The sequence below is a fragment of the Cordyceps javanica genome, chromosome 5, assembly GCF_051103115.1.
Source record: "Cordyceps javanica chromosome 5, complete sequence".
NCBI classification, from domain to species: domain Eukaryota; kingdom Fungi; phylum Ascomycota; class Sordariomycetes; order Hypocreales; family Cordycipitaceae; genus Cordyceps; species Cordyceps javanica.
In genome coordinates, this window is record NC_139299.1 from 1,328,213 (window position 1) to 1,352,100 (window position 23,888).

Genomic DNA, 23,888 nt, shown 5'->3' on the forward strand with positions numbered 1-23,888 from the left:
ATGGCCATCAAGAAGTCTCTCGTTGTTATTGCCACCATGGCTGCGGCAGTCTTTGGTGCTGCTCTTCAAGGCCCCGACGATTGCGCTGCCGTTGAACCAAGCGCGGAACTGCGCGCTGCCGCCGCAGAGATGGCTGCTGAGGAAGAGGCGGCGGCTAACAAACCTACCGGCAAGATCGCCGCAGCCGAGGTCAACGTGCCGGTCTACATTCACGTCATTGCCAAGTCGAAATCGAAGGCGGATGGCTACCTCTCTGTAAGAATGATTTTCTGGCTTTTGTCTACCGGGGTTTCTCCATGAGCTAACTTACACCTGTTCTAATATAGGAGTCAGACGTTCGTGCCACTATTGATGGCATGAACGGTGACTACAGTGGCCTCGGCTTCCAGTTCACTGTCAAGGGCGTTGACCACACCATCAATGCTGCCTGGGCCCAGGACCAGGACGAGATGGGAATGAAGAAGCAACTTCGCAAGGGTGACTACCGCACCTTGAACCTGTACTACCTGCCCACTCTGGGTTATAATGGCCTCTGCTATTTCCCAGAAAAGGTCACTTCGGGTTCCACCAAGTTCTATCGCGATGGCTGCACCGTGCGCAGTGATGTCCACAACAACGGCCAGACCACCACCCACGAGGTCGGTCACTGGCTTGGCCTCTTCCACACCTTCCAGGACGGTTGCGATCCAGTCAATGACATGGTGGCCGATACCCCTGCTTTGATCAACAGCTGGAGCTGCAACCAGAACGACGACTCCTGCCCTGACATGCCTGGCAAGGACCCTGTCACCAACTTCATGAGCTACGGCACTTGCCGCAGCGTATTCACTGATGGCCAGGCTGCCCGCATGAGCAGCATGTACAACAAGTTCCGTGCTTAATCTCATGGTACAGCAAAAAGAGGAGTTGGTGTGTGTTTGTGTTTGGTGATTTGAAGTTTGGCGTGCTGAAGCGAGGCGTACAGAGTAGTTTTAGAGGGCGAACGAGAACATGACAGATATATGTATCATAGATAGAGGCGGCGGTATACATACATAGTGGGGGCCGAACACGAATGCAAAGCAATTCAAGGCAGACGATTGCAGTCAGGACAAGCGTGATACTATCGTATGGTGACGAAAGCCGCAATAATGTTCTCTATAAATTATATAATGGTAGAATCATGTACAAAAGTCAATTTGTGTACAATAAAATCCACTCAGAGTAAAGTTACAGACGAAGAAGAGAACTAGGCGCTTTGCGTAGTGTGCGAAACAAAGCTGTGTTATATCAAGGCGCTGCTGTCTCTGGTTGAAGGGTCCTGACGTAAACAACCGGGCCCTCATACTGATGCGTTCCGCGAAAGAAGTAGTAAACGAGAGAGAAGATTGAAATGCCACCGTAAATGACAATATTCCAATTCATCTGCTCAGCGGTAGGGTTCGGGGTCGGCGGCATGAAGGCGAGAATGAAGACGACGACGAGAAAGACCATCGAAGCGATGTTGATTGCGAGACCCCAGCGGCCGAGGCTGAATTTGGAATTCAAGAGAGGGCTTCCCGTCCATCGGCGCCAAATCATGCAGCCAATGGATGCGATGTAGCTCGACAAGATTGAGGTGGTCGCGAGAGAGGTGATGGAGTTGAGCGCGACGGCGGAGCCAATGTTAATGAGCGACAACAGGCTGGTGATGAGGAACGTGGTCAGGATGGAGTTGATGGGCACGTCCCAACCGACCGGCACACTGGAGAACCAAGGGCTGAATGGGACAGCGCGATCGCGCGCAAAGGCAAAGAGCTGGCGGGAAGCCGTCGCCACCATGGTCAGGTTGGAGAAGATGGTCATGGCGACGATGAACACCGACATGGCGGTCGCGCTCCTCGCAGACTGAGTCGAGTTCATAAAGACAGCCATGAAGGGGAAGCCGGTGGGCGAGTTCACCACGCTCTCGAGGTCACCGATGCAGAAGCACAGCGTGATGACCATGATCCAGCCAAAGGCGCCGTTGAAGATGGTCGTCATGATCATGGAACGCGGCAACGTGCGGCTGGCATCCCGGAGCTCCTCCGACATGTGCACCGCCGCGTCCGCGCCGAGGAGGGGCAGGATGCCCGCCAGGATGCCCACGAGGGTCGAGCCTCCGAGGCTGCCCCAGTGGCCTCCGTCGTTGAACTCTGTGAAGACGGCCGTGGCGTCTGCCCGCGGCGAGAGGACCCAGAGGGTGACGAGGATGCCGAAGAAGCCGAAGACGTGGATGATGAGGACCATGGCCTCGACCAGAGGCAGCTTCCTCGCCAGAAGCGTGTTGAAGAGCACGGAGAAGGCGGCGACGGCAATGGTGAGCAGCGTGCCGTGCCAGGCCTGGGGCTGGTAGTCGGGGTAGTTGAGGACGATGAGGCCCTGGATCTGCGTGCCGGCGATGAAGGCCGACGAGGCGCACGACGTCTGCCATCCCAGGACGCACATCCAGCCGATGAAGTAGCTCAGGAGCTTCTGGTGCTTTGGCGGCGCGAACTCGGAAACCCAATGATACTGGCCTCCGGACGTTGGTGCCCTAACCAAGAAGTGTCAGTCGGGCTACAGGGGTTGAAACAAAGGAGTTGAGAAAATGTCCGTCTAGTACTTACATGGAAGCCATCTCAGCCATGGACGTGTTGACCACGAAGAAGCCCATCCAGCAGACGAAAAACATCCAAATCAGGCCCGCAGTACCACCGTTGATGAGACCAACAGTAGCGACACTATGAAAGACATTGTCAGTGACATTGGCAAACACGTTTGAAGACGGGAAGGCTCACCTCAAGCTGAATTCCCACGAGGCCATGAGAATCATGGAAAAGCCCAAGATGGACAAGAAACGAAAGTTTCTCTGTGATGCACATCAGTAAAGGCGTTTTTTGTTTTGGTAGATTTGGTAGACAAAAAAAAAAAACTAGGTAGAGTCGATATACTCACCCTCATTTCTTGAGCTTTGCCCATACGGTACATGTCGAGGCGATCGCCAGCATTGCCATTCTTCTCGTCCACGCCCTCGGCGTAGACACCGGCGTCGTAAACCTTGTCGTCGGCCGCCATTCTGCTCGGTATTCTCTACCTCGGATGAAGTGTCTTATGATACTACGAAACGAGGATGGAGAGAAGGGGGAGGAGAGAGAGGCAGACAAAGTAGGATGAAGAAAGAACAGACGTTGAAAGTCTGAAGATATGGATCAGTCAAAAGATTAAAAAAAAAGCATGGAGATTGCCACAAAGCTCTCCGCTTTCAATACATGTGGCTAACAAGGGACCATATGGATGGAGTCGAGTTCAAATCTGCACGCCATTTACCATCAGCCTAGGACCCAATACTTCCTCCCCCTGTTTGCCTGGGAATATCTAGCGGAGAACTTTCAGGTCCAGAAAAATTGAAAAAAAAATGTACCAGTACCCAGTCCCAGTACGGATAGGCGAAACAGAGACCCGGGAAGCCCTTCCGTCGGCCTCGCGACTCATGGAAGACCTGGTGGGTGGAGGGACGGCGACCAGTCGCACCACATGCCACATGGAAAGTGCCCACAGCTGCAGCCAAGGGTTTTACGGGTTCACCTGCGCTTTTCAAGGATATAAATGAAGAACTATAGGCACGCAACTCCGCGCCTGGCTCAGGGGCGGCGAGGCGGCGCGGAGCCATCCCCTGCTCATCTTTTCTCTCGGACGAGCTTCTTTTGGGACAATCCCCGTCATCCACGCACGCGGGCTTCCAGAACCCCGGGCGGGGAGGGGGAGGGGATTCGACGTGCTGCTTCTTGGCCGAAACTTGTTCATCCAAGAGCGCTCAGAGGTCGCCTCGATTCACACAGCAGGGTAGCTGCCACGCGAGGCACCGAGCAGCCAAGCCCTCCCGGCCGGCCCCCAACCCAAAACATTTCCTTCCAGAGTACTCCGTAGTCGACAAGATAAAAAATCTTGGAACAGGCTAACACCTCTCTCTCTCTCTCTGTGCCGGTCGTGGTGGAGTCGGGGCCGGGCAGGTAACGTTCCGTATTTTGGACCGCGTGCATGGGTCTAGCATAAAAGTAGCCCCCTACCACTGAGGCTACCGGTACAACTTTGTTCGGCCAATCCAAGTCCGAATTGCCCTAGTTTTCCAAGCGTCCTTCTTTCTTTTAGCCCTATGGATTCCTTCCTGCGCCGTAACTAGTTAGTTCCCAGAGCAGCTGAAGCGCCCCCCCAAAAGCAACCACACAGAGAGGCTCATACATGAGGCGAAGCTTGCCGGTCGGCATAAAGTATAACGCGCAGATTTATGCCCTTCTGTAGATGTTCATGTCTCGCTTAAACACCGAGACTGTTTCACGATTGACTTGGTTCTCTCATCACCTTTGTTCTCGATAAGCTGCCCCCAATCGCCGAGCCCAACATGAGCTATCGGTTTCACTTATACTCCGCAAGAAAGAACGCATAACTATAATGTCGCAATATCCAGGCCTCGGTGTACCGGTCCCATAACAATTTGGCTCCAACGACTTTTTCTTCACCAAATTTGTTCAAGGATCCGCCCTTGGCCGTTCCACATTGCCGGAGAATAAAGACCCTCCAGCATATTGCAAGCATGTTCTAGTCCATAATAAATGGGAGACCCCTGTCGCTACTGCTAAGCAAATAGTCTCACCGGCGAATTCCAACTTTGTCCGCTTGTTGTAGTTGAAGTGGCAAGGCAAAGCTCGTCGTCAACCGTCCGCTTTGAGATTTCCTTTTTTTTCTTAATCTCTTCCTCTCGCCATGCGTCTTTCTTCTTGTCGGATGAATTGACCATTTTCTTCGCCATGGATGCACAGGTACTTGGTGACGGGCCGCGCTTCTCGCCCGTTACTTCTAGCGATCATGCTGGGCAGTTGTGGATTGTCACTATCCTGGCCCTCATCTACAGCTCGCTTGTTAGTACGGCCAGGGCGTACGTCAAGTACAAGATGTTCGGGATTGACGATATTCTGATCGCGTTGGCGACGGTAGGAGCACCCATACTCGGTTTTCGGCGATGAGGACTCGCGTATTCTGACTCTAGGTTTTGCTATTTAGGCTTTGCAACTTGCGCAATCCATTGCCATCTTTGTGGGACTGGGTAATGGCCTGGGCAAGTTCAACTCGATTACTACCTCTGACCAGTGGGCGACCTCTTCAAAAGTACGTACACCATGGAGAACAGCCAACGCTTGCATATATTGACACTCTGGGCCGCAGTCGACGTTGGCGGCCGTTATTCTTACCTTTCTGACGTTGTGCCTCTCAAAATGCTCTCTCCTTGCGCTTGTGCTCCGCATCATCGGCAGAAAGACTGGCAAGAGCAGACCGATTTGTATTGCCATGATGGTTGTGAGCGCGCTGTGGGGGGTGGGATCTTGCGTGGCGTATCTGGCACATTGCCAGGCTGATTCTTTATTGACAACGCAAAACGTTACACAGTGTCCAAGTCAGGTATGGAAACATCATCTTGAACTGGTACCCCCTTGCGCCAGACAGCTAATCAAGGCCGTGTTCTCAGAATATCCGGTGGGCAGTCATCACGGCCATTGACATCTTCACCGAAGTCGCGGCTTGGCTTCTGATGGTTGAGCTGACTTGGAACGTCAACATGTCTGTTACTCGCAAGCTCCAAGTCATCATGGCCTTTTCGTTTCGCTTGCCGCTGATTATCCTCTCCGCTATCCACCTGGCGTATTTCAACAAGTACCCGTCCTCTGCCGAGCCGCAATTCGCCATCATCGACAGCCTGATGTTTCAGCAGGCCATGATTTCCTGGTCCCTGATATCCGCTACGGTGCCCAACCTGAAGAATTTTCTGAAATCTTTTTCCATCGGCATGGGATTCCCGCTTGCCTATGACGACACCATGACCGGGTCAGGCGGCGGCGGCGCGTACGCGATGCGGTCTTTTCCCAACACCCGCTCCAAGGGCACTGCGTCGGCAGCAGCGAATACTGGTGTAGTCTCCACGACCATCTCGGCCAGACGTCGTTCGGATGGCGAGCTGCCTATCCAAAACCCGGAGGATTGGCCGGCGAACCGTGCGTCAAATCAGACGTCGGACACGCAGCCGTATTCGACCAGCAGCCGAGAAAATATCGATGAAGATGCAAACTCTAGAACAGGCAGCCAAGATATGATTATCAACAAGGAGGTTGCCTGGAAAATAACCTATGAAAACCGGCCCTAGCCAGTCTTTGGTCGGGACGATGTATGACTACTTGAGCTCAGTAGGAGAATTAGCACAGCATGTATCAAACTCATCAGATTCATGATTTGGTCGCATGGCGTGAACTTGTAGCATCTCTCAACGTTTTCAGCAAAAATGACCCCAAGTTGAAAAGTGACTCGAGCAATCTTGGTGGAGAGCTCGGCGTTCAGAGCCGACCTGCCTGCCACCCGTGTACCCAGTATGGACCAGACCAATGGATTATATTAGGGGGCAACCCCCACACCCAGGATACGGCTCGCTGGTGCTTGGTTTGTTTTCGAGCCGCCACTCCCGGAAGAAGACAGCTTGTCGGCCTATGAGAAGAATAGAACAAGTCTTGAGCTCGTAAGGCAATGGTCCAATCCGATTGTGGCCGCGGGCGTGGCTGGCTCGGTGGCGCTGGAAAATGGGACATGCCGCGCATCCACTCGCACCAAGAGGGACTCGAAAAAACGTCGTTACCGCCGCACAGACACGAGATGCGACGCATAAACTGACGCCCACCTGGCAAGGATAAGAAGCCCAGATTGAGCTGTCACCAACCACCACCCTTGCCGTCGACCAAGAACTTTGAAGCCCACACTCATCCACCACCGCCCGCCCACTTTGGGGGACAGTGGACCAGAACGTGGGCTCCTGGCTCTGCCAATGCCCGAACGGGGCCGCACGAAAATGATGTTAGAAGCGGATTCCTCCCGTCTTTAATTTTTCTACCAGTAGACTACCGACAAGTCGTCAAATACGGTGTGGTCTGCCGGCGGCCGGCCGGCCGTTGGCGTTATTAGCGTCCAACGTGTGAGGGAGGATGTCTGCCCATGCCGCCGCACGGGAGCGTGACATCTTGAAATTCGCCTTTGGACAACCAGTGCAACCAACCGCCTTGGCCGCCCATCATGTCCGAGATTCTGGTGCGCGATGCTCGCTACTCTGAGCTGCCAGAGATTGCCCACGTCATGGCCAGGGCGTTTTGGGACGACAACCTGTTTGGCGAGCACATCCACCCCCACCGAGACGAGTATCCCGAGGACATGGACCTCTACTGGTTGCGCCGCGCCCGCGTCAACTTCTGGGACTACCGCTTCAAATGGCTCGTCGCCGTGAGCAGAGACGACGAGGGCCGAGAAGTCATTGCCGGCTCGGCACAGTGGTCCCGGCTCGGCGAGGGAGGACGGAAGCTGGAGTGCTGGACCCTGGATCCCCGTATGTCTTGATGAAACCTCCCCTTTCCCCCCGTCACGACTGTTTTACCCCCAAGCATACTGGTATGTTTGGCGAGGGCTCACCAATGTTTCTTTTCTCTTGCGCACAGGCAATCTGCTCATGCCCGTGTCCTCGGCTGCCATGAAGCTCCACGCCTGGATGTGGCCGAACCGGGCGTGCGATCCCGCGCGCGAGGACGCCATCGAGCGCGCCTATCCCTGCTTCAAGAGCACGTGGAGCGGCGATCGCGCCGAGTCGTGGTATCTCGAAACCCTCACCGTGCGTCCCGACTTTCAGGGACAGGGTGTCGGTCGGAAGCTGGTGCAGTGGGGCCTCGATCAGGCGCAGGCCGAGGGCGTCGTCGCGTCCGTCATCAGCTCGTGGAAGATGGACGCCTTCTACCAGCGCTGCGGCTTCGACGAGCAGCATGGCAACGCCACACACGGCGAGGGGAATCCGCTGGCAGGCATTGACGGCGCCAACATGTACTGGAGGTGGCCAAGGCCCAGCCAATGAGTTGAGACAACCTTCGGTCTCCGTTTGCGTACATGCATCTGGGAGTAAGGCGATGACAAACAGCTGCCTCTCCGTGTATTTGTCACTATTGGATCAACAGTTTACAAGGCAATGGCTTCTAGTTGTTGCAAGTGTCCTTCTTTGTGTACTTTATTGCGAGTTCTATTTATTTCTATAAATTATCCCTTCTTGTTGTATGTCACAGCATGCTCTTTTCTTTCTTCACGCCGCCATCCAGTCACTCGCCCGCCTCCAGCTCGGCAAGGTAGTGCTCGGCCTCGAGGGCCGCCATGCAGCCCGTGCCGGCACTGGTGATGGCCTGGCGGTACTTCTTATCCTGGACGTCGCCGGCGGCGAAGACACCGGGAACGCTGGTGAAGGTGGTGCCGGGCTTGGTGATGATGTAGCCCTCGCCGTCCATGTCGATCTGGCCCTTGACGAGGGCGGTGGCGGGGTCATGGCCGATGGCGTAGAAGAGCCCGTTGCCCTCGACGACCTCTTCCTTTCCGGTGACGTTGTCCTTGATGACGATGTGGGACATGAGGCCGTCGTCGCCGCCGCGAATCTCCGTCGCCGACGAGTTGAAGCGGACCGTCGCCTTGGGGTGCTCGAGCAGGCGCTTCGCCATGGTCTTGCTGGCGCGCAGCTGGTCGCGGCGCACCAGCACCGTCACGTGGCTGCCGTACTTTGTGAGGAAGGTCGCCTCCTCGGCGGCCGAGTCACCGCCACCAATGACGAAGAGCGGCTTGTTTCGGAAGATGGGCACGGCGCCGTCGCACACGGCGCAAGCCGAGATGCCGTTCTGCCAGTACTTGTCCTCGCCGGGGAGGCCCATGCGGCGCGCCGAGGCGCCGGTGGCGATGATGACGGCGTCGGCCGTGTGCGTCTCCTCGGGGCTGAACTCGGTGCTGTACTTGAAGGGCCGGGACGAGAGGTCGAGGGTGGTGACGGTGTCGGTCACAATCTCGGTGCCGAAGCGCTCAGACTGTGCGCGCATGTTGTCCTGCACGGGACAGGTGGGTTAGAGCCTGCTTCATTCTGCGTCTTCTGCAATGCATACCATCAGCTCCTGGCCCATGATGCCCTTGGGGAAACCAGGGAAGTTCTCGACTTCGGTCGTGGTGGTGAGCTGGCCGCCGGCGGCGGTGCCATTGGCCATGAAGCCTTCATATAGAACAGCTGCAGACATTGTCAGTACTCGTTTTGCACCTCCGTCTGCTCTGTGAGCGTATCGCAATCGGGGAACCCACGCTTTAGCTCTGCTCTGGCCAGGTAGACGGCGGCCGTGTGGGCAGCCGGGCCCGATCCGATGACTGCGAGTTGGCCACCATGTTAGCTACACCGTGTGCTCCGATCAATTCGCTACGGGCGGTTATCGATCGGCCGAGCGTCTTTGGGCCGCAAAAAACGTACTGACTACCTTGCTATGCATGGCTCTCGTTCCTAATTCGACTGGTTTCGAGATGGGGGGATACTTGGTCGCAGTGGTGACAGTAGCGACTGCTGCGAGAGAAAAACCGGCGCTGGAGCGTAGCGGCCGTCGAAAGGCTGAGGCAAACAGTTTGGCGGTGTTGCACCTTTATACCATTCAACAAGGAAAAGAGAGAAGAGGGCTTTATGGGGGCCTTGCTGGCGTGGCACGGCGAATCGCGGGTACGGGCTGGAGCGGCGCGTGAGTGTTGACTAATTCAAGTTTGCGCCTCCGAGCTGGAGCGAGGAGGGGTGGTGGGGCAGAGACTGTGTGCAGACCGAAGGCTAACTGACAAAGCGACATCCAACCCAGCCAGCACCATTGCATCATTGCTATTATTCCAAATTATTGATATGCACTCAGGTGATGTCGAGTCGGGTTTAAATCCTCACCATTCATGCTCTTCAAGCGCAGGTCCAGGGACTCTGCGTGGCCGTACTTTGCATCTGTTGCAGTGATGCCACCGCCCACCCCTCCCTCATTCACGGACTCAAAGTGGCGCCAACGCGGATCGTCGGCAGTCAGACAAGGTTCCATTAATAAATGTAAACAGTTTCTGATATCATTGTCTATTTGTATGTTCGCTGAGAAAACTCGAATCTATGCATCGGCAACCGTCCTGGCCTTGGCAGCGGCGCTGGGCCCTGCTCATCGCTGTTCCCCCTCGGCACCGAGGCTTCCGTCCCGTTTTCCGAACCTGGCACCCAATCCCCCAATGTCTCGTCTGAAAAACTTGCCAAAGTTTCGCAGGTTTTCATTGATTGTAGCCTTTTCCGAGCCACTCGGCGTTGGCGTGCTCGCCGTGCCGATGTCTCGGGCGGCGCTCAGTAGTTTCTCGCCCAAAGAGCCGGCGTCAAAGCCGCGTGCACCTGCGGCAGCTCCGGTGAGCGCTGCAGCTGCATTTATGGTGCCCCCGACTGCCGCAGCGCTACTCAAGGTTGAATTTGTGGTCATGAGCGGCGTCATCAGCGGTGAGCTTTGTACCAGCTTATCATTTCCACTACCTTCGCGGTGGATTCCAAAGAGCTCGATCAAGTGTGCATAGTCTTGCTTGCGCACGCCCTTGAGTTCTAGTATCTTTCGAAAGTTGGTGTCTGACTTGTCGCCGATATGTATGAGGTAGGCTTGTACAAGTCCTTCCGGTGGCGATGGCCGAATCTGTAGTGTCTTGAGCAATGGGTCTATACGACCCATGGACTGCTCTACTCTGCGCACGAAACCAGCAGGCGGTGGTTGAGGCGTCGGTGACGGGTTATGATGTAGAATCAGCGTACCAAAAGACTTTGTGAGTGCGTATTTGTCCACAAGCATCTATCACTATTGTTAGTTCACCATCAAGGGAATTGCAGCTTGATTATCGCATACCTGCTGAGCACCGATTTCCGATATCGGCCGGCACTGCACAATGTTATGAATATAGCTTGTTGCCAAGTGCTCAACAAGATTATCGCAGAAAGCTCTTGCATACTGTTGTTTGCCGACCAAGGCCAGGATCTCCCCTGTCTTGTCATTGACGTGCTTCAGTAGCTCACCAACATACGAACTCTGATCACCCGCTGTTTCCATTGAACTCCAGTTTGTATTCTTCATCTCTCGCCAGACGCCTTCACAGTGTTGTCCTACAATCTGTACCAAGGCTAGGACTGACGCGCTAGCAACACCGAGAAAGGCGTCTGACTGCGATGATAAGTCGACTTTACCAACCAGCTCAGGGTCTATGCGCTTCTTTATATTTTCCTCCAGCTGATTTGCATTCGCGTGCCAGAAATCGGCCGTGTTTAGCACTAAAATGCAGTTCTGCATGGCCGGTAACGTCTGGCCAGAGGCTTGGAGCTTTTGTAGTAGAACTTGCTGCGCATATTCATCCAGGTATTTTGCTAATATTTTTGACAGGTCCAGCAGCCTCTCGGCCGTTGACAACTTTGCGCATTGTGATAGAGTCAGTTTGTAGAAGTGAAACAATTCAATGGCAGATTGTATCACAGCTTGGGGGGAGAATTCGTCGTCTGGCGGTATTAGTGGTTGGCTTCTGTATTTTGGCATCATTGAGGCCAGTTGTTTGTCTTGGGAGTCCACCCATAAGCTTAAGTACGGCTCGAATGCAACCGATATCAAGCCATTGAACGCAGTTGTCTTTCCCTCGGCGGAGCTTAGTGTATCAATGCTTGCTCGTGGCTCGTTGGAGAAGCGCTTCTCCAAATTTTGCTCAAAATCGAGTGTTTCTTGCAGACAAGATAGAAGCATATTTACGTCGATCTTTGCTCCATCTGTACGACGCATGCTGCGCTCTAGGATGCCCTTGAAATCGTCTCGCGTGCCATCACAGAATGCCGTTGCCAAAACTTCGTTGACACGCCAGTGTGCTGGGAAGATGACGGCGTGTTCATCTTCATGCGTCTTGATCATACGCTTGAACCAAGCGTACCGGCGACCGATATTGTCCAAGCTTCCAGCCTCGTCGTTGCCACGAAACACCTGGCGGTATTCGCGCAGCTCTGTGTTGACATACCATGTCACCAACCTCGACTTTGCCGAATCTCCGAGCGCATCCATCACCAAGCATGCCTCTACAAGCATGTTGCGCTTGGCAGACACCTCGCCTTTGGCAAAGGCCATTTCAAAGTCCTCGCACACCTGTTCCAGCAGCTCGCGCTGAAGCTCCGACACTTCGCGGCTGAGCGTGGCGATTTGCTCAATGCTGCGGTAGCTGTTGAAATGCTTCATAAGCTGCAGTACCGCTTGCAGCAGGCCTGCGCAGTCACGGTACTGCCGCGTCTTGGCAAGGCCGCGCAATTGCTCGTATGCAGTCGTCAACATCTGGAGACGTTTCAACGCCGTCATGCTGAGCGTGAGGTTCTTCTTTGTTCCATCGAGTCGTTTTATATCGGCCGTCATGGATGTGATGCTTTCTTCCGTCTCGATGGCGCGCGATCGAACTGTTTCGATCTTGCGAAACAGCTGCGCGAGCTCCGTCTGAGCTGACTGCATGCGCTCCAGGCTCGAATCGGGTTTGTAGGCCTGCGCCGACTCGAGGGCACTGATTTCCGCTGCCAGCTCATTCTGCTGGGACCTGAGCGTCTGCGAGACGCGGTTGATGGACGATACCGAGGAAGGGTGCGCAAAGAGCAGGTTGAGGTGGTCTATGGGGTCGTAGTCGACTGCCCAGCACAATCAGCTACCGAATCGTCCGATCCTGAGACGCATGTTCAACATACCGACGTCAAGTGACGAGGGATTCGTCAGTGCCGCGCTCATATTACCGCAGCAAGGTGGCGGTCAGAATTGCCCGTCGTCTCACCACTTATGTTAGCTTTCTAGAAGGTCATAGGCGACCTGGCCATTTGTCAAATCCCCCAGACAATAAAAGTGGGGCGAATCCTACCACTACCAGTGACCACTTGGCACTTACCACTATAGGTATTTAACTGCCCTGCACAAAACCCAGACTGCAAAGCATGAACAAAGTTTACGGCACAAAATATAACTCGTACAGAATGACGCCATATCGAACCGGACGTATCGGCCGGGCTCTCTTTATTCAACCGGCTCGAGTGAGTGTTGTACATGTGTGCGTACATGTTAGCTGCTAAGAATCCGGGGCAGTCTACAAGTAAGCATGCATGCGGAGAAATCACATATTTTACGGCGGCCATATGGTAGTCAAGACGAAAAATTCAGCATTTATTCACAAAGGTCATGTAGATCATTTATATATATTAGGGGAATGTCCTCCTCATACTGCCAAATGTGTCATTACTGGTTGCCGTTGTAGGCAAGCAGGTTGACAGTGTTGGCAACGTTGGCAGTAACCTTGCCCGAGGTACCAAGCTCCTTGATGCGCTTCGTAATAGCGGCGGGAGTGCTCAGGTTCTCGAGAACGGCAAGGTAGATGGCCAGACCAGCAACGTGAGGACTGGCCATCGAGGTACCAGTGATGGTGTTGGTGGCAGTGTTGGAGCCAATCCAGGTGGAGAGAACATCCTCGCCCGGGGCGTAAATGTCAACGGCAGCGCCATAGTTGGAACCCTGGAGCGGGTTCCAATACCAGCGTTTCCATGCAGAGTTGACGGCCGCGACAGTGATGGCCTCGGGAGCGCGGGCGGGGGAGGTGTTTTTGCTGTCCTGGTTCGCGTTACCAGCGGCGACGACGCTGAGAACACCCTGCTGGTAGGCGCTGGCCACGGCCTGGTCGAATGCGGTCGAAGCACCGCCGCCAAGGGACAGGTTGATAACGGAGCGCGACTGGCGGCGCTTGGCGACGATGTCGTTGACGGCCCAGTTGTAGCCGTCGAGGACGTCGGAGACGCTGCCGCTGTCGCCGCTGAAGACCTTGACGGAGATGATGTTGGCCTTTTTGGCGACACCGTACGACTTGGAGGCAATGGTGCCGGAGACGTGGGTGCCGTGGCCGACGCTGTCGACGTCCTCGCCGCCAGCAGCGTTGTAACCGCGGCTGGCACGGCCCTCAAACTCGACGTGGTCAATATTGACACCCGAGTCTACGACATAGGCATAGGCACCCTGGCCCGCGCTGGAGTCATAGATGTAGTTGCTGGCGCCGGACTGGCGGTGCGAGATGGTGGCCAGGCCATGGGGGACGTTGTTCTGGGTGGTCAGGCCGAACAGAGACCACTCCTGGTCCAGCTCAACCTCGGCAACCTGTTGCGAGTCAGCTCCTGCGTCATTTCATATTTCAAGGGTGAGTCAAAACTGCTCTGGCGTACCTCGGGGTTGTTGCGAATCTCCTCGATGGTGGCAGCGTCAAAGTCACCAGCGTAGCCGTTGAAGCTACCGATACCATAGGTCTTCTCGACACCGTTGAGGTTGAGGTCGCGGCGGCCGACGCTGCGCGCGTGAACCTCACTCACCCATTGCAGGTGAGACTCGACGCTGCTGGCGGTGACGCCGTTCTTGAGAGTGACAATGTACTTGCCTCCAGAAGGAGCAGGGGCCGCGGTACCAATGGCCGCAAGGAAGAGAGCGGCGAAGCTCTTGAAGCCAACCATTCTGATGCTTTTTCTTGATGAAGAGAGGAGTGAGAGGTGAGATGAGTTGGTGAGTGGCTCGGATGTTGATGTCGACTGCCTCAAGTTGGGCTATGAGGGGGGTATTTATGGCCGACGCAGACTGTTGCTGTTGAGCATCGTGACCATTCGTCATTTGTCACGACTTTTACGTTGGTCTCCTGCCGCGAGCCTTGCTCGAATCTCACCTTCCTATTCCACGCAGAAGGCTTAACGTGCTCATGCCGGCTTCCTGGCAGCCAACGGCGAACAGACAATGGATGGGTCTGACGCCAAGCGAGGCAGTCAACCGGCCAGTGACGAGCTAGGAAGGTATCTTGCCGCAATGCAATTCTCTCGCCCGCAGCACCCAGCTGCTGTTGGTAGCTGCGAGAGGGTGTAAACCGCCAAGCCACTGAGCAGCAAAGAGCAGGTCGGGGTCGCATCGAGTGGCTGCTTGTCGCAAATCAGCTGCCGAATCGGGCATGCCTTCGGGCTAACTGACAGCACTCGGGCACTAAGGCGTTTTCACACAATAAGCATAGATCTTGGCGCTCCAGCTAGAATTGTCAGTGCAGCGATCCGAGTCCCAATCACAGGTCACGGCTGGCTTCCTTCCTTCCAATTGGCAACCCCCCCCCCCCTCCCCCCAAGGTCCTGAATCTCAGCGCTATCGAGTTCTATCTCGGAGCTAAGGCGCTCGAGTGCCACTCACGCCATCATTATGCCTTCTTTCTCCATTTCAAACAGCTTCCTATTGTAGAAAAGGCTCACAGTCTCCTCTTGTCTGCCCTAAATGGCGTGTCTCGGCCGGGGCTAACGCCATTACACCCTGTGCCTCGGCCAAGGGTCTGAGAAACGGTTCGGAGTTTGTTTTTTTCCCTCCAGAGAACCTTGAAGGCTGGAATATAAGCCGAGCAGGCAGAATTACTGGTGGCTACTATTTGATCAAGTGCGCTCTTTCGCATCTGGAGCGCACCGCAAAAATGCGCCTGACAAACCCCGCGGGCACCGCGGCTACCCACTTGCCACTCTGAGCTGGAGGACTTTGCAGATCCACGATGCTGGAGAGTACCCAGTTGCCAGTGTGTGCCTTGTGCAATTATCCGAAACAAACAGGGGGTCCAAGTCCTAGCTGCCTAGGTAGTAGCGATGTCCGGCCGCGGAACTACCAATACTACTGATAATTGGCTGGTTGCTCCGTACCCATACCCAGCAAAACAAGGTTTATTATTTTAGAAACAACCCGGAACGCCTTTCGGTAATTCAACAACGGAGCTGAAGTAGTACCTCAGGCAACGGACCAGAGCATAGAGAGTATTACCAGTCAACAGTCAACCGTACACTCTCGCACATCACCGCTCGACTTATACTCAGTAATTCTCCTTATTGCTGGCTCCACTTCTCCCAGTCTTGGCATCATGTACTTACTCCGTACAGCTGGATGATGTCGATGATTGGTCTATAGCCACAACATGAGTTTCCTTTGTTTTTTTCTCGACCGGATAGCCCGCGTCTTATTTAACCAGCACCTCCCTTCCTTAATTTGCTCTTCTCCAGAGTGAAACCGTATTGTGACCGCCCTGCATCGCAAAGGTGGCTGGTGGCGTCGTGCGGGGTCGGTCCCCCTCGTCATACAAATGATAGGAAAGCCCGACGATGCGATATACAGCGAGCAACCAGGTTACGCAGCAGATATTTGGTCAAGAGGAGTAAGCAATGAATTAATCTTTGGCGACTTTGAACATTCGAGTCGAAGAGCAAATTTGCAGGATCTTTTTTCTTTTTTTTTTAACAAAAATTAGAGGTGTCTAGCAAAATGGTACGCCGAGCAGTTTATTTTCTCACCAGGTTGCATGTTTGACTGGAGACGCTACGGCTAACTAATTATAATCCCTCGGACATTTGAGACTGCCGGCTTATGGTACGAACCAGGATTCAACTCGACTATTGCTGCCTACACGAGCCATCCGTAGATATTTATACGAGGCACCCGTATATACAGAGAAATGTGAATATATATACACGAGCCATCTGAAGTGACTGTGAATACATGATTACACTATTTCACACACCTCTTCACAATCACAAGCGCTGCTAACAATGGACTACACAACACGCATGTTTTCCCAGAGCCTGGGCAATGACTCGGCCAATCTCCATCCAGTGTGTATGACACGGCATGCCATATGCACTTGCTAACGTGGCGCCAGGTTTTGGTCGACGCGGACCGTCCCGAGCGCCACTTGACACGCCACGAATACATTTCCACGGTGAAACGCATCGCTGTCGGCCTTGTGCGTCACGGCGTGGCGGACCAGGATGGCGTCGGCCTGCTCAGCGAAAATGACATATACTACTACGTCCTCGGCGACGGCGCGGTTGCGGCAGGGGCCGTGTACTCTGGCATCCCGACCTTTGTCAAGCAGGCCGAGCTGGCCACCGCCATTCGGGCGGCTGGACTCAAGTGGCTCTTTGTCGCACCCGAGTTCTTGGACTTGGCTCTGGAAACGGTCCGCGACCTGGGCTTGCCTCCGAGCATGGTTCTCGTCTTTGATCCTCCGGGTCTGGGTCCTTACAACGGCACGCAGTCAAGCCTGAGCAAGATCATGGACGGCGTAGACGAGGCGAGCTTCTGCAATGCCAACGAGGGCAAGGATCCCGCCACGCGTGAGGCGTTTCGGTTCTTCACGAGCGGTTCAACAGGCTCCGTCAAGGCAGCCATCATTAGCCACCAAGCATCGGTCGTGAGAGTCGACCTCGTTTCCGCCATGCCACTGATGGACAAACCCATGCTGTTGGTGATTGGAATGTTTCACGTGAGCGGCGCTCTGCTTCACATGCGCGCTTGCTTGGGTGGCTACTCCGTCTGCATCTCCAAAGCCAATGACGCCACGGCCATTATTGACAGGATTCATTCACTAGACATTGGCGTCACCATGATAACGCCTCGTCTCATGGAAACCATGGCGGTTGTGCTCAACTCGGCAGCCGATAAGCGGCAGCTTTTAGCCTCGCTGGTGCAGGTCTCCTTTGTCGGGGCACCCTGTCGTCAAGAAACCGTCGACATGTTCAGGAAGCTCCTCCCCGCCAAGGCCATGCTTATGACTGGATATGGTGCGACAGAGTTGCCTGGACTTTGCGCGACTGTAATCGATGATAACTGGGTCACTGGCTGTGTTGGCCGAGCCCAACAGTCCACCACCATCAAGTAAGTGGTTTGTTATTTTCAGACACGTGGATCAAGAAGTTGCCAGGACCCCGGTAGACTAATGTCGTGCTTTCGGAATAGGATCGTGGACCCTGACACTCTGCAAGAGGTGCAACCTGGTGCCGCTGGCGAGGTGTGCGCTCGCAGCACAGCAACCTTCAGTGGATATTTCAACAACGCAGCAGCGACCGAGAGGGCCTTCTTGCCAGGCGAGCCTGGCTGGTTCCGCACGGGTGACAAGGGTGCGATAGACGCGCAAACCGGTATATTAACGCTGCTGGGCCGTTTCAAGGAAATCTTCAAGGTTCGGTATGAGGAAGTCGCGCCAGCCGAGGTGGAAAGCGTGCTGCTTCAGAATAGCGACATAACAGACGCGCTGGTGACTTCCACGCCGGCTAGAGATGACGAAAAGGACAGAGAGTGCCTGGCCTATATTGTTCGACGTGCCGGCGCAGAGTTGACCGCGCAGCAAGTTGTTGATTTTGTTGCTTCCAAGCTTGCAGGGCACAAGGCCCCGACTGGCGGGGTGTTGTTCTGCGATAACATCCCGCGTGGAACGATGGGAAAAGCCTTGAAGAGTGAATTGGACAAGGTGGTTCCTCTGCCTGAATCGGCGAGATTTCTCAACCCCCCTGCTCATTAATTGGTTGGGCTCCTCAAATCTATTTATAGCGTCGGCGTACCCTAGAGGGACCTAACGGCTCATTTCTTGTAAGCAACGGATTAATTCGTTGCCACAGCCTCCGCTCTTGGGTTGCGATTAGTTCTTATGGAAGTAGAAAGAACGTTTGCCGGGTGACATCAAGAAAACCTGTTGAATCGGGGGGCGCAAGGAACTTTGTAGTGAAGTTAACTGCTAAGCACATCGCTGCGTTCACCGACAAGTATCACGGATTTTAACAAACTTTCTTTTTATTTTCTTCGAAAAAAAAAAAAAAACACAACAATGACATGCGGTCTCGAAACCCAAATAACTCGAGCAAGTTTCACAATCCTCGTGCCGTGAGTATTGAAACTTGCACAACTGTCATAGCGTTACTACAAGGCAGGCTGTTGGTTTCCGCCAAACATTTCCCGGGGCCATCCTCTAGAGTACGGCACGCGCTGGTTGGATTTTGCTTTGGCATGGAGGTATAATTCTTTGTTTGTACAGAGTGAATGGAAACTTCAATAAAACCCCAATAAAATTCAATATTGCACTGGACACATCTCATGGTCTAGTGAAAAACTCCGAATAACGCCTTTCCGTTTCCAACCATTAATTCCGTTACCAGGAATACAAAAGCAAATATGTTCAGGCATATCCCCAAGACTCCCGTTATTCGGCCATTTCCTCATCAACGTCGTCGCCAAACATATCCTCCACAGTGCCGCCCTCGACACCATCGCCACCGACGTCCTCGGGCGCCGGGCCCTGGATGCCCTCCATGGCGTCGCCGACATCCGCTTCCGGCACGTCCTCGTCACCAATCTCGTCCCAGACGTCCTGCAAGCCCCAGCTGGTGCCGCTGAGGACGAAGCGCTCGCTGGGCAGTCGCACACCCCACTCGTGGGCGACGACGCGTGGGAGGGCGACCTTGTTGCGCTCGCGGGCCAGCTCTTGCATGTACTCCTTGCTGATGCCGCCGCCGGAGCTGCCGCCGCGGAACTGGTAGCCGAGACGGGCGGCGACGGAGAGCTTGATGGCGTTGGCGGAGATGGCGGCGTCGCCGGGGGCAGCGGCGGTGGCGCCGGCGGCGGTCGAGGGCTTGGCGCCGGCCTGCGAGACGTAGGGGTCGCCGGCGAGGTGCAGCGCGTCGTTGAGGATGGACGAGGTGTGGCGGTAGGCAAAGTCGAGGAGGAGGAGGGGCACGCGCTGCTCGTACGCCGTCACGCCCTGCGACGTCAGGAGCAGCTCGATGAGGCGAGCGTCGCGCGGTCGCGGCGCGGCGGCCGAGGGCTGTGATGAAGAGGACGGGCCACCACCGGCGGCGGCATTGTTGGCGGGCGTTGCGGCGGGTGCTCCCTGGGTCGGGTTTGCCGCGGGAGCAGGCGTGGCGGCGGCCGTGACGCCGTTGGTCTGCGGCGGCGCGGAGGACATGGTGGTCGTGATACGGGTATGGGCGCAATGGGATGTCGTGGAGGAGGAACTCGTTAACGCAAGGTGGGTGAGTTGGGACACCGGCGTTGGCGTGGGTCGCGGCAGTTCACAAGAGATAGGCTAGATATTCTGGCTAGGCGGTATTGGTAGTTGTATGCACATCAATGGACTGACAATTCGGCGTCAAAGAGATATTTAGGGAAGCGCGTGATGTTTGAATTGATGGTCCGCATTCTTGGCGGCAGCTGCTTGTCCTGTGGCTTGTGGTTTGTGGCGTCCGGTCTGGGGCGCAACATCCTAATCCCGTTCCGGCTAATGCGTACTTATAAGTATCAATGTTGCTGGCGTACGACTTATCAGCACCAGAACAACATGCGATGTAAGGGAAAGACGTGCAAGTAAAAGTGCAGTGAAGAAGAAAAAATACTCATCAGCCGGCGCGATTTACAATCATTCAGTCGCAATGCTTGTGCTGCTTTCCGTGCTCATTGCACACTGCTTCATGTAGGTAGCGTGGTTTGTACCAGGTACCAACCAACTGCTGTTTTATAGGTTATTTCTTAGTACCTAGGCGTGGCCAATGACAAAAGCACTAAAAAGCCGCCGCATGCAAAATACGTCTTGGGCAATTTTGACACACTTTGGAGGGGCAAAAGAATTGCGCGCTCCCAGTTACCGGCACCGTCTCTGTTGCCCCACCAAAAAAAGCCGGCCGATACAGGAACGCAGAGTCATCTCGATGAGACTTCTCCCGCATTCATACTCTTCTCTCTGTTCTTTGATAGCGACTTGACATCATAGGCCTGCTCGAGCAGAGATTGTCAAGTCATCTCACAAGCTGATACCTTGCCATTATATCCATCGCCCCCACGTCTCCGTCCTCCCCGCCGTCTAAAGCGCCCACCAACTCTTTCACGCCATGGAGATCGAGCTGCCGCTGCCGTTCCTCGTCAGCGTCGCCGTCCCGCCGGGATTGGCCAATCTCGAAGGCCTCACTCGTGAGGAGGTCTCGATTCTCGGCTGCCCCTTCCTCGACGCCAAGCCACAGCTCCTCGAAAAGTTCACAAAGTTCTTCAACCGCCACAGCGCCGAGTTCCAAGCCCACCTCGACGCCACAGCCCTGGAGCAAGACGACGTGCTTGGATTCCTCGACCGCGGTGCCAAGCGAGTCTTTGTTACCCCCGAATCGCTGCCTCAGTACGCTGAACTGGGCGACCGAGTCCTTCCTGTCGTGTCTGCACCGGATCTGTCTGCCGCCTCGGAGCATGGCCTGCTTGTCCGCGACTTTGACCCCAAGACCTGGGATGTTGCCAAGTTCATTACCGATGCCCAGGCCACCAAGACTAAAATTCTCTATATCAAGCCCTCAGAAGGCGTCTCACTCCAGGAACTCATAGAAGTTGCACAGAAGAGCAATGCCATTCCCATCTTGCCCTCGACCGGCCTGACTACCGATAAGGCTGATACCAGCAAATTGCTCCTTTCCAAAGTCCTTTCTAGCCAATGGAAGTCGGATCGTCCTGACGGACTCGTCCCCACCGTTGTTACTGATGAGACCGGAATTTCTCTCGGGCTTGCCTACACGAGCGAGGAGAGCATCCTGGAGGCTCTGCGCACGCAGACCGGCGTTTACCAGAGCAGAAAACGCGGTCTTTGGGTCAAGGGGGCTACCTCGGGCGACACTCAGGAGCTCATTCGTATTGCTCTCGACTGTGACAACGATACGCTCAAGTTTGTTGTCAAGCAAAAAGGTCGTTTCTGTCACCTCCAGCAGTTTGGATGCTTTGGAAACCTCGGCGGCATCGCGGCTCTGGAGCAGACCCTACTCTCCCGCAAGGAGTCTGCCCCTGAGGGCTCATACACTGCTCGTCTCTTCTCTGATGAGAAGCTACTGCGGGCCAAAATCATGGAAGAAGCTGAAGAGCTTTGTGATGCCAAGACACAGGAGGAAGTCGCTTTTGAGGCCGCTGACTTGATATACTTTGCCCTTACCAAGGCTGTCAGCGCCGGTGTGAGCCTCGCCGATGTTCAGGCCAACCTGGATGCCAAGAGCCTAAAGGTCAAGAGACGCCCGGGTAATGCAAAGGGCAAATGGGCTGAAAAAGAGGGCATTGTGGCTCCCGCTGCTACTCCTGCTGCCGCTGCCGCCCAAACACCTGCCCCCAGTACCGAGGCTACTACTGCCGACGACCGCATCCTCATGCAACGTGTAGATTCTGCCTCAATTTCCGAAACAGAGCTGCAACAGACGCTTCAACGCCCTTCCCAAAAATCTCCCGATGCCATTCTGAAGATTGTCGTTCCCATTATTGAAGATGTCCGCAAAGGCGGCGACAAGGCTCTCCTTTCTTACACTCACAAGTTCGAAAAAGCCACCTCCCTCACGTCGCCCGTACTCAAGGCACCTTTCCCTGCCGAGCTCATGAGACTTTCTCCCGAGACTATCGAGGCTATTGACACTTCCTACGAAAACATTCGCAAGTTCCACGCCGCTCAGGCTGAGGACAAACCTCTCAGCGTTGAAACCATGCCTGGTGTCATTTGCGGCCGTTTCTCGCGCCCCATCGAGCGCGTAGGTCTATATGTCCCTGGCGGTACTGCCGTCTTGCCCAGCACTGCCCTCATGCTCGGTGTTCCCGCCATGGTTGCTGGCTGTCAGAAGATTGTGCTTGCCTCCCCCCCTCGCTCCGATGGTAGCATCTCTCCCGAGATTGTTTACATTGCCCAGAAGGTCGGTGCTGAGAGCATCGTCCTCGCTGGCGGCGCGCAGGCCGTCGCTGCCATGGCCTATGGCACCGAGAGTGTCAGCAAGGTGGACAAGATCCTCGGTCCGGGCAATCAGTTTGTCACTGCTGCCAAGATGCACGTCAGCAACGACACCAATGCCGGGGTCAGCATCGACATGCCTGCCGGCCCTTCAGAGGTTCTCGTAGTTGCTGACAAGGATGCCAACCCTGCTTTTGTGGCTTCCGATCTTCTCTCGCAGGCTGAGCACGGTGTCGACAGCCAAGTGATTCTGCTGACTGTGGACCTTTCCGAAGCGCAGCTCAAGGCTATCGAAGACGAGGTGCACAACCAGGCCATGGCTCTGCCGCGTGTCGACATTGTGCGCGGCGCGATCAAGCATTCAGTGACTGTCACGGTCAAGACGATCGAGGATGCCATGCGCATCAGCAACGATTATGCACCCGAACACTTGATCCTACAGGTCAAGGATGCCGTCAAAGTTGTTGACAAGGTCATCAATGCTGGCAGTGTCTTCATCGGCGAGTGGACACCTGAAAGCGTGGGCGACTACTCGGCCGGCGTCAACCATTCGCTACGTACGTCTCTTCTTCTTTTTTTCTTTTCTCCGCGACCGCCTAAAAACCTTGCATTGGAAGCTAACACTGTTGCTGCAGCTACCTATGGCTACGCCAAGCAGTACTCGGGCGTCAACCTCGCCTCCTTCATGAAGCACATTACCTGCTCCAACCTCACGAGCGACGGCCTGCGCAACGTGGGCTCGGCCGTAATGCAGCTGGCGGGCGTCGAGGAGCTTCACGCCCACAAGAGAGCCGTAGAGATTCGCCTCAAGTGGCTGAACGAACAGAAGCCATAAGACCCAAATGCTGCGCATCAAGCGAGAACGGCAAAGATGTAGAAATGAATCGATGTGAGGATGAGTTACGGTTTAGGCTAGAGAAAAGAAATGAATAAATAAAAGGTTCACGTATTTGTCGGTTTCTTTGCTGGGTGAAATGACAACCTGAACAGTAGCCCTCTCAGCTCGGTTGAATGCACCTCTTCTTTCTCGGAGATGTTGAATGTATGTAGATCCACGATGAGTGATCCGAACATGCCTCGTGTATGTGTATATGTATATTTCTTATTGCTGTCTCTATCAAGTGTATCAGCATCTCCCACACCACATGCAAATATACTCGTACAATGATTTTTCTACAAACCGAAGCATCTGGTTTCTAGAAAGCAACAATTACTAACAAACCACGACATGAAAAAAAATTCAAAGAAGAAAAGAAAAAAGAAAAAAAAAGGTATGCGCGCCACGCTATGCTTCCAACACAAAATGTCTCTCTTCGTAATCCAAACGATCAACGTTGACGGTACCGCCCCCCTTTCCCCCTCCGATAACGGAATCTCGTCGGTTCTGTCTTGTCTCCTTCGACCTTTTGCTTTCACTCGGACGGAGTACGAATCGCGACTGGTTCCAG

At 54.7% G+C, this 23,888-nt stretch overlaps 10 protein-coding genes across 10 annotated transcripts; 5 read left to right on the top strand and 5 right to left on the bottom strand.

Moving 5' to 3' along the window:
• V2A60_007639 (zinc metalloprotease) lies at positions 1–881 on the top strand (the record flags this gene model as incomplete). Its single annotated transcript, XM_083258922.1, has 2 exons — positions 1–255; positions 327–881. The coding sequence occupies 2 exons, from the start codon at positions 1–3 to the stop codon at positions 879–881; spliced, it is 810 nt and encodes a 269-aa protein (XP_083115048.1).
• Positions 882–1,269: 388 nt separating this feature from the next.
• On the bottom strand, positions 1,270–3,054 carry V2A60_007640 (uncharacterized protein; the record flags this gene model as incomplete). The annotated part of the gene is made up of 4 exons (XM_083258923.1): positions 1,270–2,533; positions 2,607–2,720; positions 2,778–2,848; positions 2,935–3,054. 4 exons carry the CDS (start codon positions 3,052–3,054, stop codon positions 1,270–1,272), a joined length of 1,569 nt encoding a protein of 522 aa, XP_083115049.1.
• A 1,730-nt stretch (positions 3,055–4,784) lies between these two features.
• Positions 4,785–6,172, top strand: V2A60_007641 (uncharacterized protein; the record flags this gene model as incomplete). The annotated part of the gene is made up of 4 exons (XM_083258924.1): positions 4,785–4,967; positions 5,038–5,142; positions 5,200–5,331; positions 5,501–6,172. 4 exons carry the CDS (start codon positions 4,785–4,787, stop codon positions 6,170–6,172), a joined length of 1,092 nt encoding a protein of 363 aa, XP_083115050.1.
• A 914-nt stretch (positions 6,173–7,086) lies between these two features.
• On the top strand, positions 7,087–7,909 carry V2A60_007642 (acyl-CoA N-acyltransferase; the record flags this gene model as incomplete). The annotated part of the gene is made up of 2 exons (XM_083258925.1): positions 7,087–7,393; positions 7,503–7,909. The coding sequence occupies 2 exons, from the start codon at positions 7,087–7,089 to the stop codon at positions 7,907–7,909; spliced, it is 714 nt and encodes a 237-aa protein (XP_083115051.1).
• Positions 7,910–8,147: 238 nt separating this feature from the next.
• On the bottom strand, positions 8,148–9,341 carry V2A60_007643 (thioredoxin-disulfide reductase TRR1; the record flags this gene model as incomplete). Its single annotated transcript, XM_083258926.1, has 4 exons — positions 8,148–8,912; positions 8,970–9,088; positions 9,160–9,222; positions 9,323–9,341. 4 exons carry the CDS (start codon positions 9,339–9,341, stop codon positions 8,148–8,150), a joined length of 966 nt encoding a protein of 321 aa, XP_083115052.1.
• Positions 9,342–10,028: 687 nt separating this feature from the next.
• V2A60_007644 (Vps53-like protein) lies at positions 10,029–12,635 on the bottom strand (the record flags this gene model as incomplete). The annotated part of the gene is made up of 3 exons (XM_083258927.1): positions 10,029–10,691; positions 10,746–12,538; positions 12,596–12,635. 3 exons carry the CDS (start codon positions 12,633–12,635, stop codon positions 10,029–10,031), a joined length of 2,496 nt encoding a protein of 831 aa, XP_083115053.1.
• Positions 12,636–13,133: 498 nt separating this feature from the next.
• On the bottom strand, positions 13,134–14,386 carry V2A60_007645 (S8 family peptidase; the record flags this gene model as incomplete). Its single annotated transcript, XM_083258928.1, has 2 exons — positions 13,134–14,039; positions 14,105–14,386. 2 exons carry the CDS (start codon positions 14,384–14,386, stop codon positions 13,134–13,136), a joined length of 1,188 nt encoding a protein of 395 aa, XP_083115054.1.
• Positions 14,387–16,486: 2,100 nt separating this feature from the next.
• V2A60_007646 (uncharacterized protein) lies at positions 16,487–18,237 on the top strand (the record flags this gene model as incomplete). The annotated part of the gene is made up of 3 exons (XM_083258929.1): positions 16,487–16,549; positions 16,597–17,594; positions 17,676–18,237. 3 exons carry the CDS (start codon positions 16,487–16,489, stop codon positions 18,235–18,237), a joined length of 1,623 nt encoding a protein of 540 aa, XP_083115055.1.
• Positions 18,238–18,912: 675 nt separating this feature from the next.
• On the bottom strand, positions 18,913–19,674 carry V2A60_007647 (chromatin modification protein; the record flags this gene model as incomplete). The annotated part of the gene is made up of 1 exon (XM_083258930.1): positions 18,913–19,674. One exon carries the CDS (start codon positions 19,672–19,674, stop codon positions 18,913–18,915), a length of 762 nt encoding a protein of 253 aa, XP_083115056.1.
• A 919-nt stretch (positions 19,675–20,593) lies between these two features.
• V2A60_007648 (trifunctional histidinol dehydrogenase/phosphoribosyl-AMP cyclohydrolase/phosphoribosyl-ATP diphosphatase) lies at positions 20,594–23,275 on the top strand (the record flags this gene model as incomplete). The annotated part of the gene is made up of 2 exons (XM_083258931.1): positions 20,594–22,997; positions 23,076–23,275. The coding sequence occupies 2 exons, from the start codon at positions 20,594–20,596 to the stop codon at positions 23,273–23,275; spliced, it is 2,604 nt and encodes an 867-aa protein (XP_083115057.1).
• Positions 23,276–23,888: the final 613 nt, after the last annotated feature.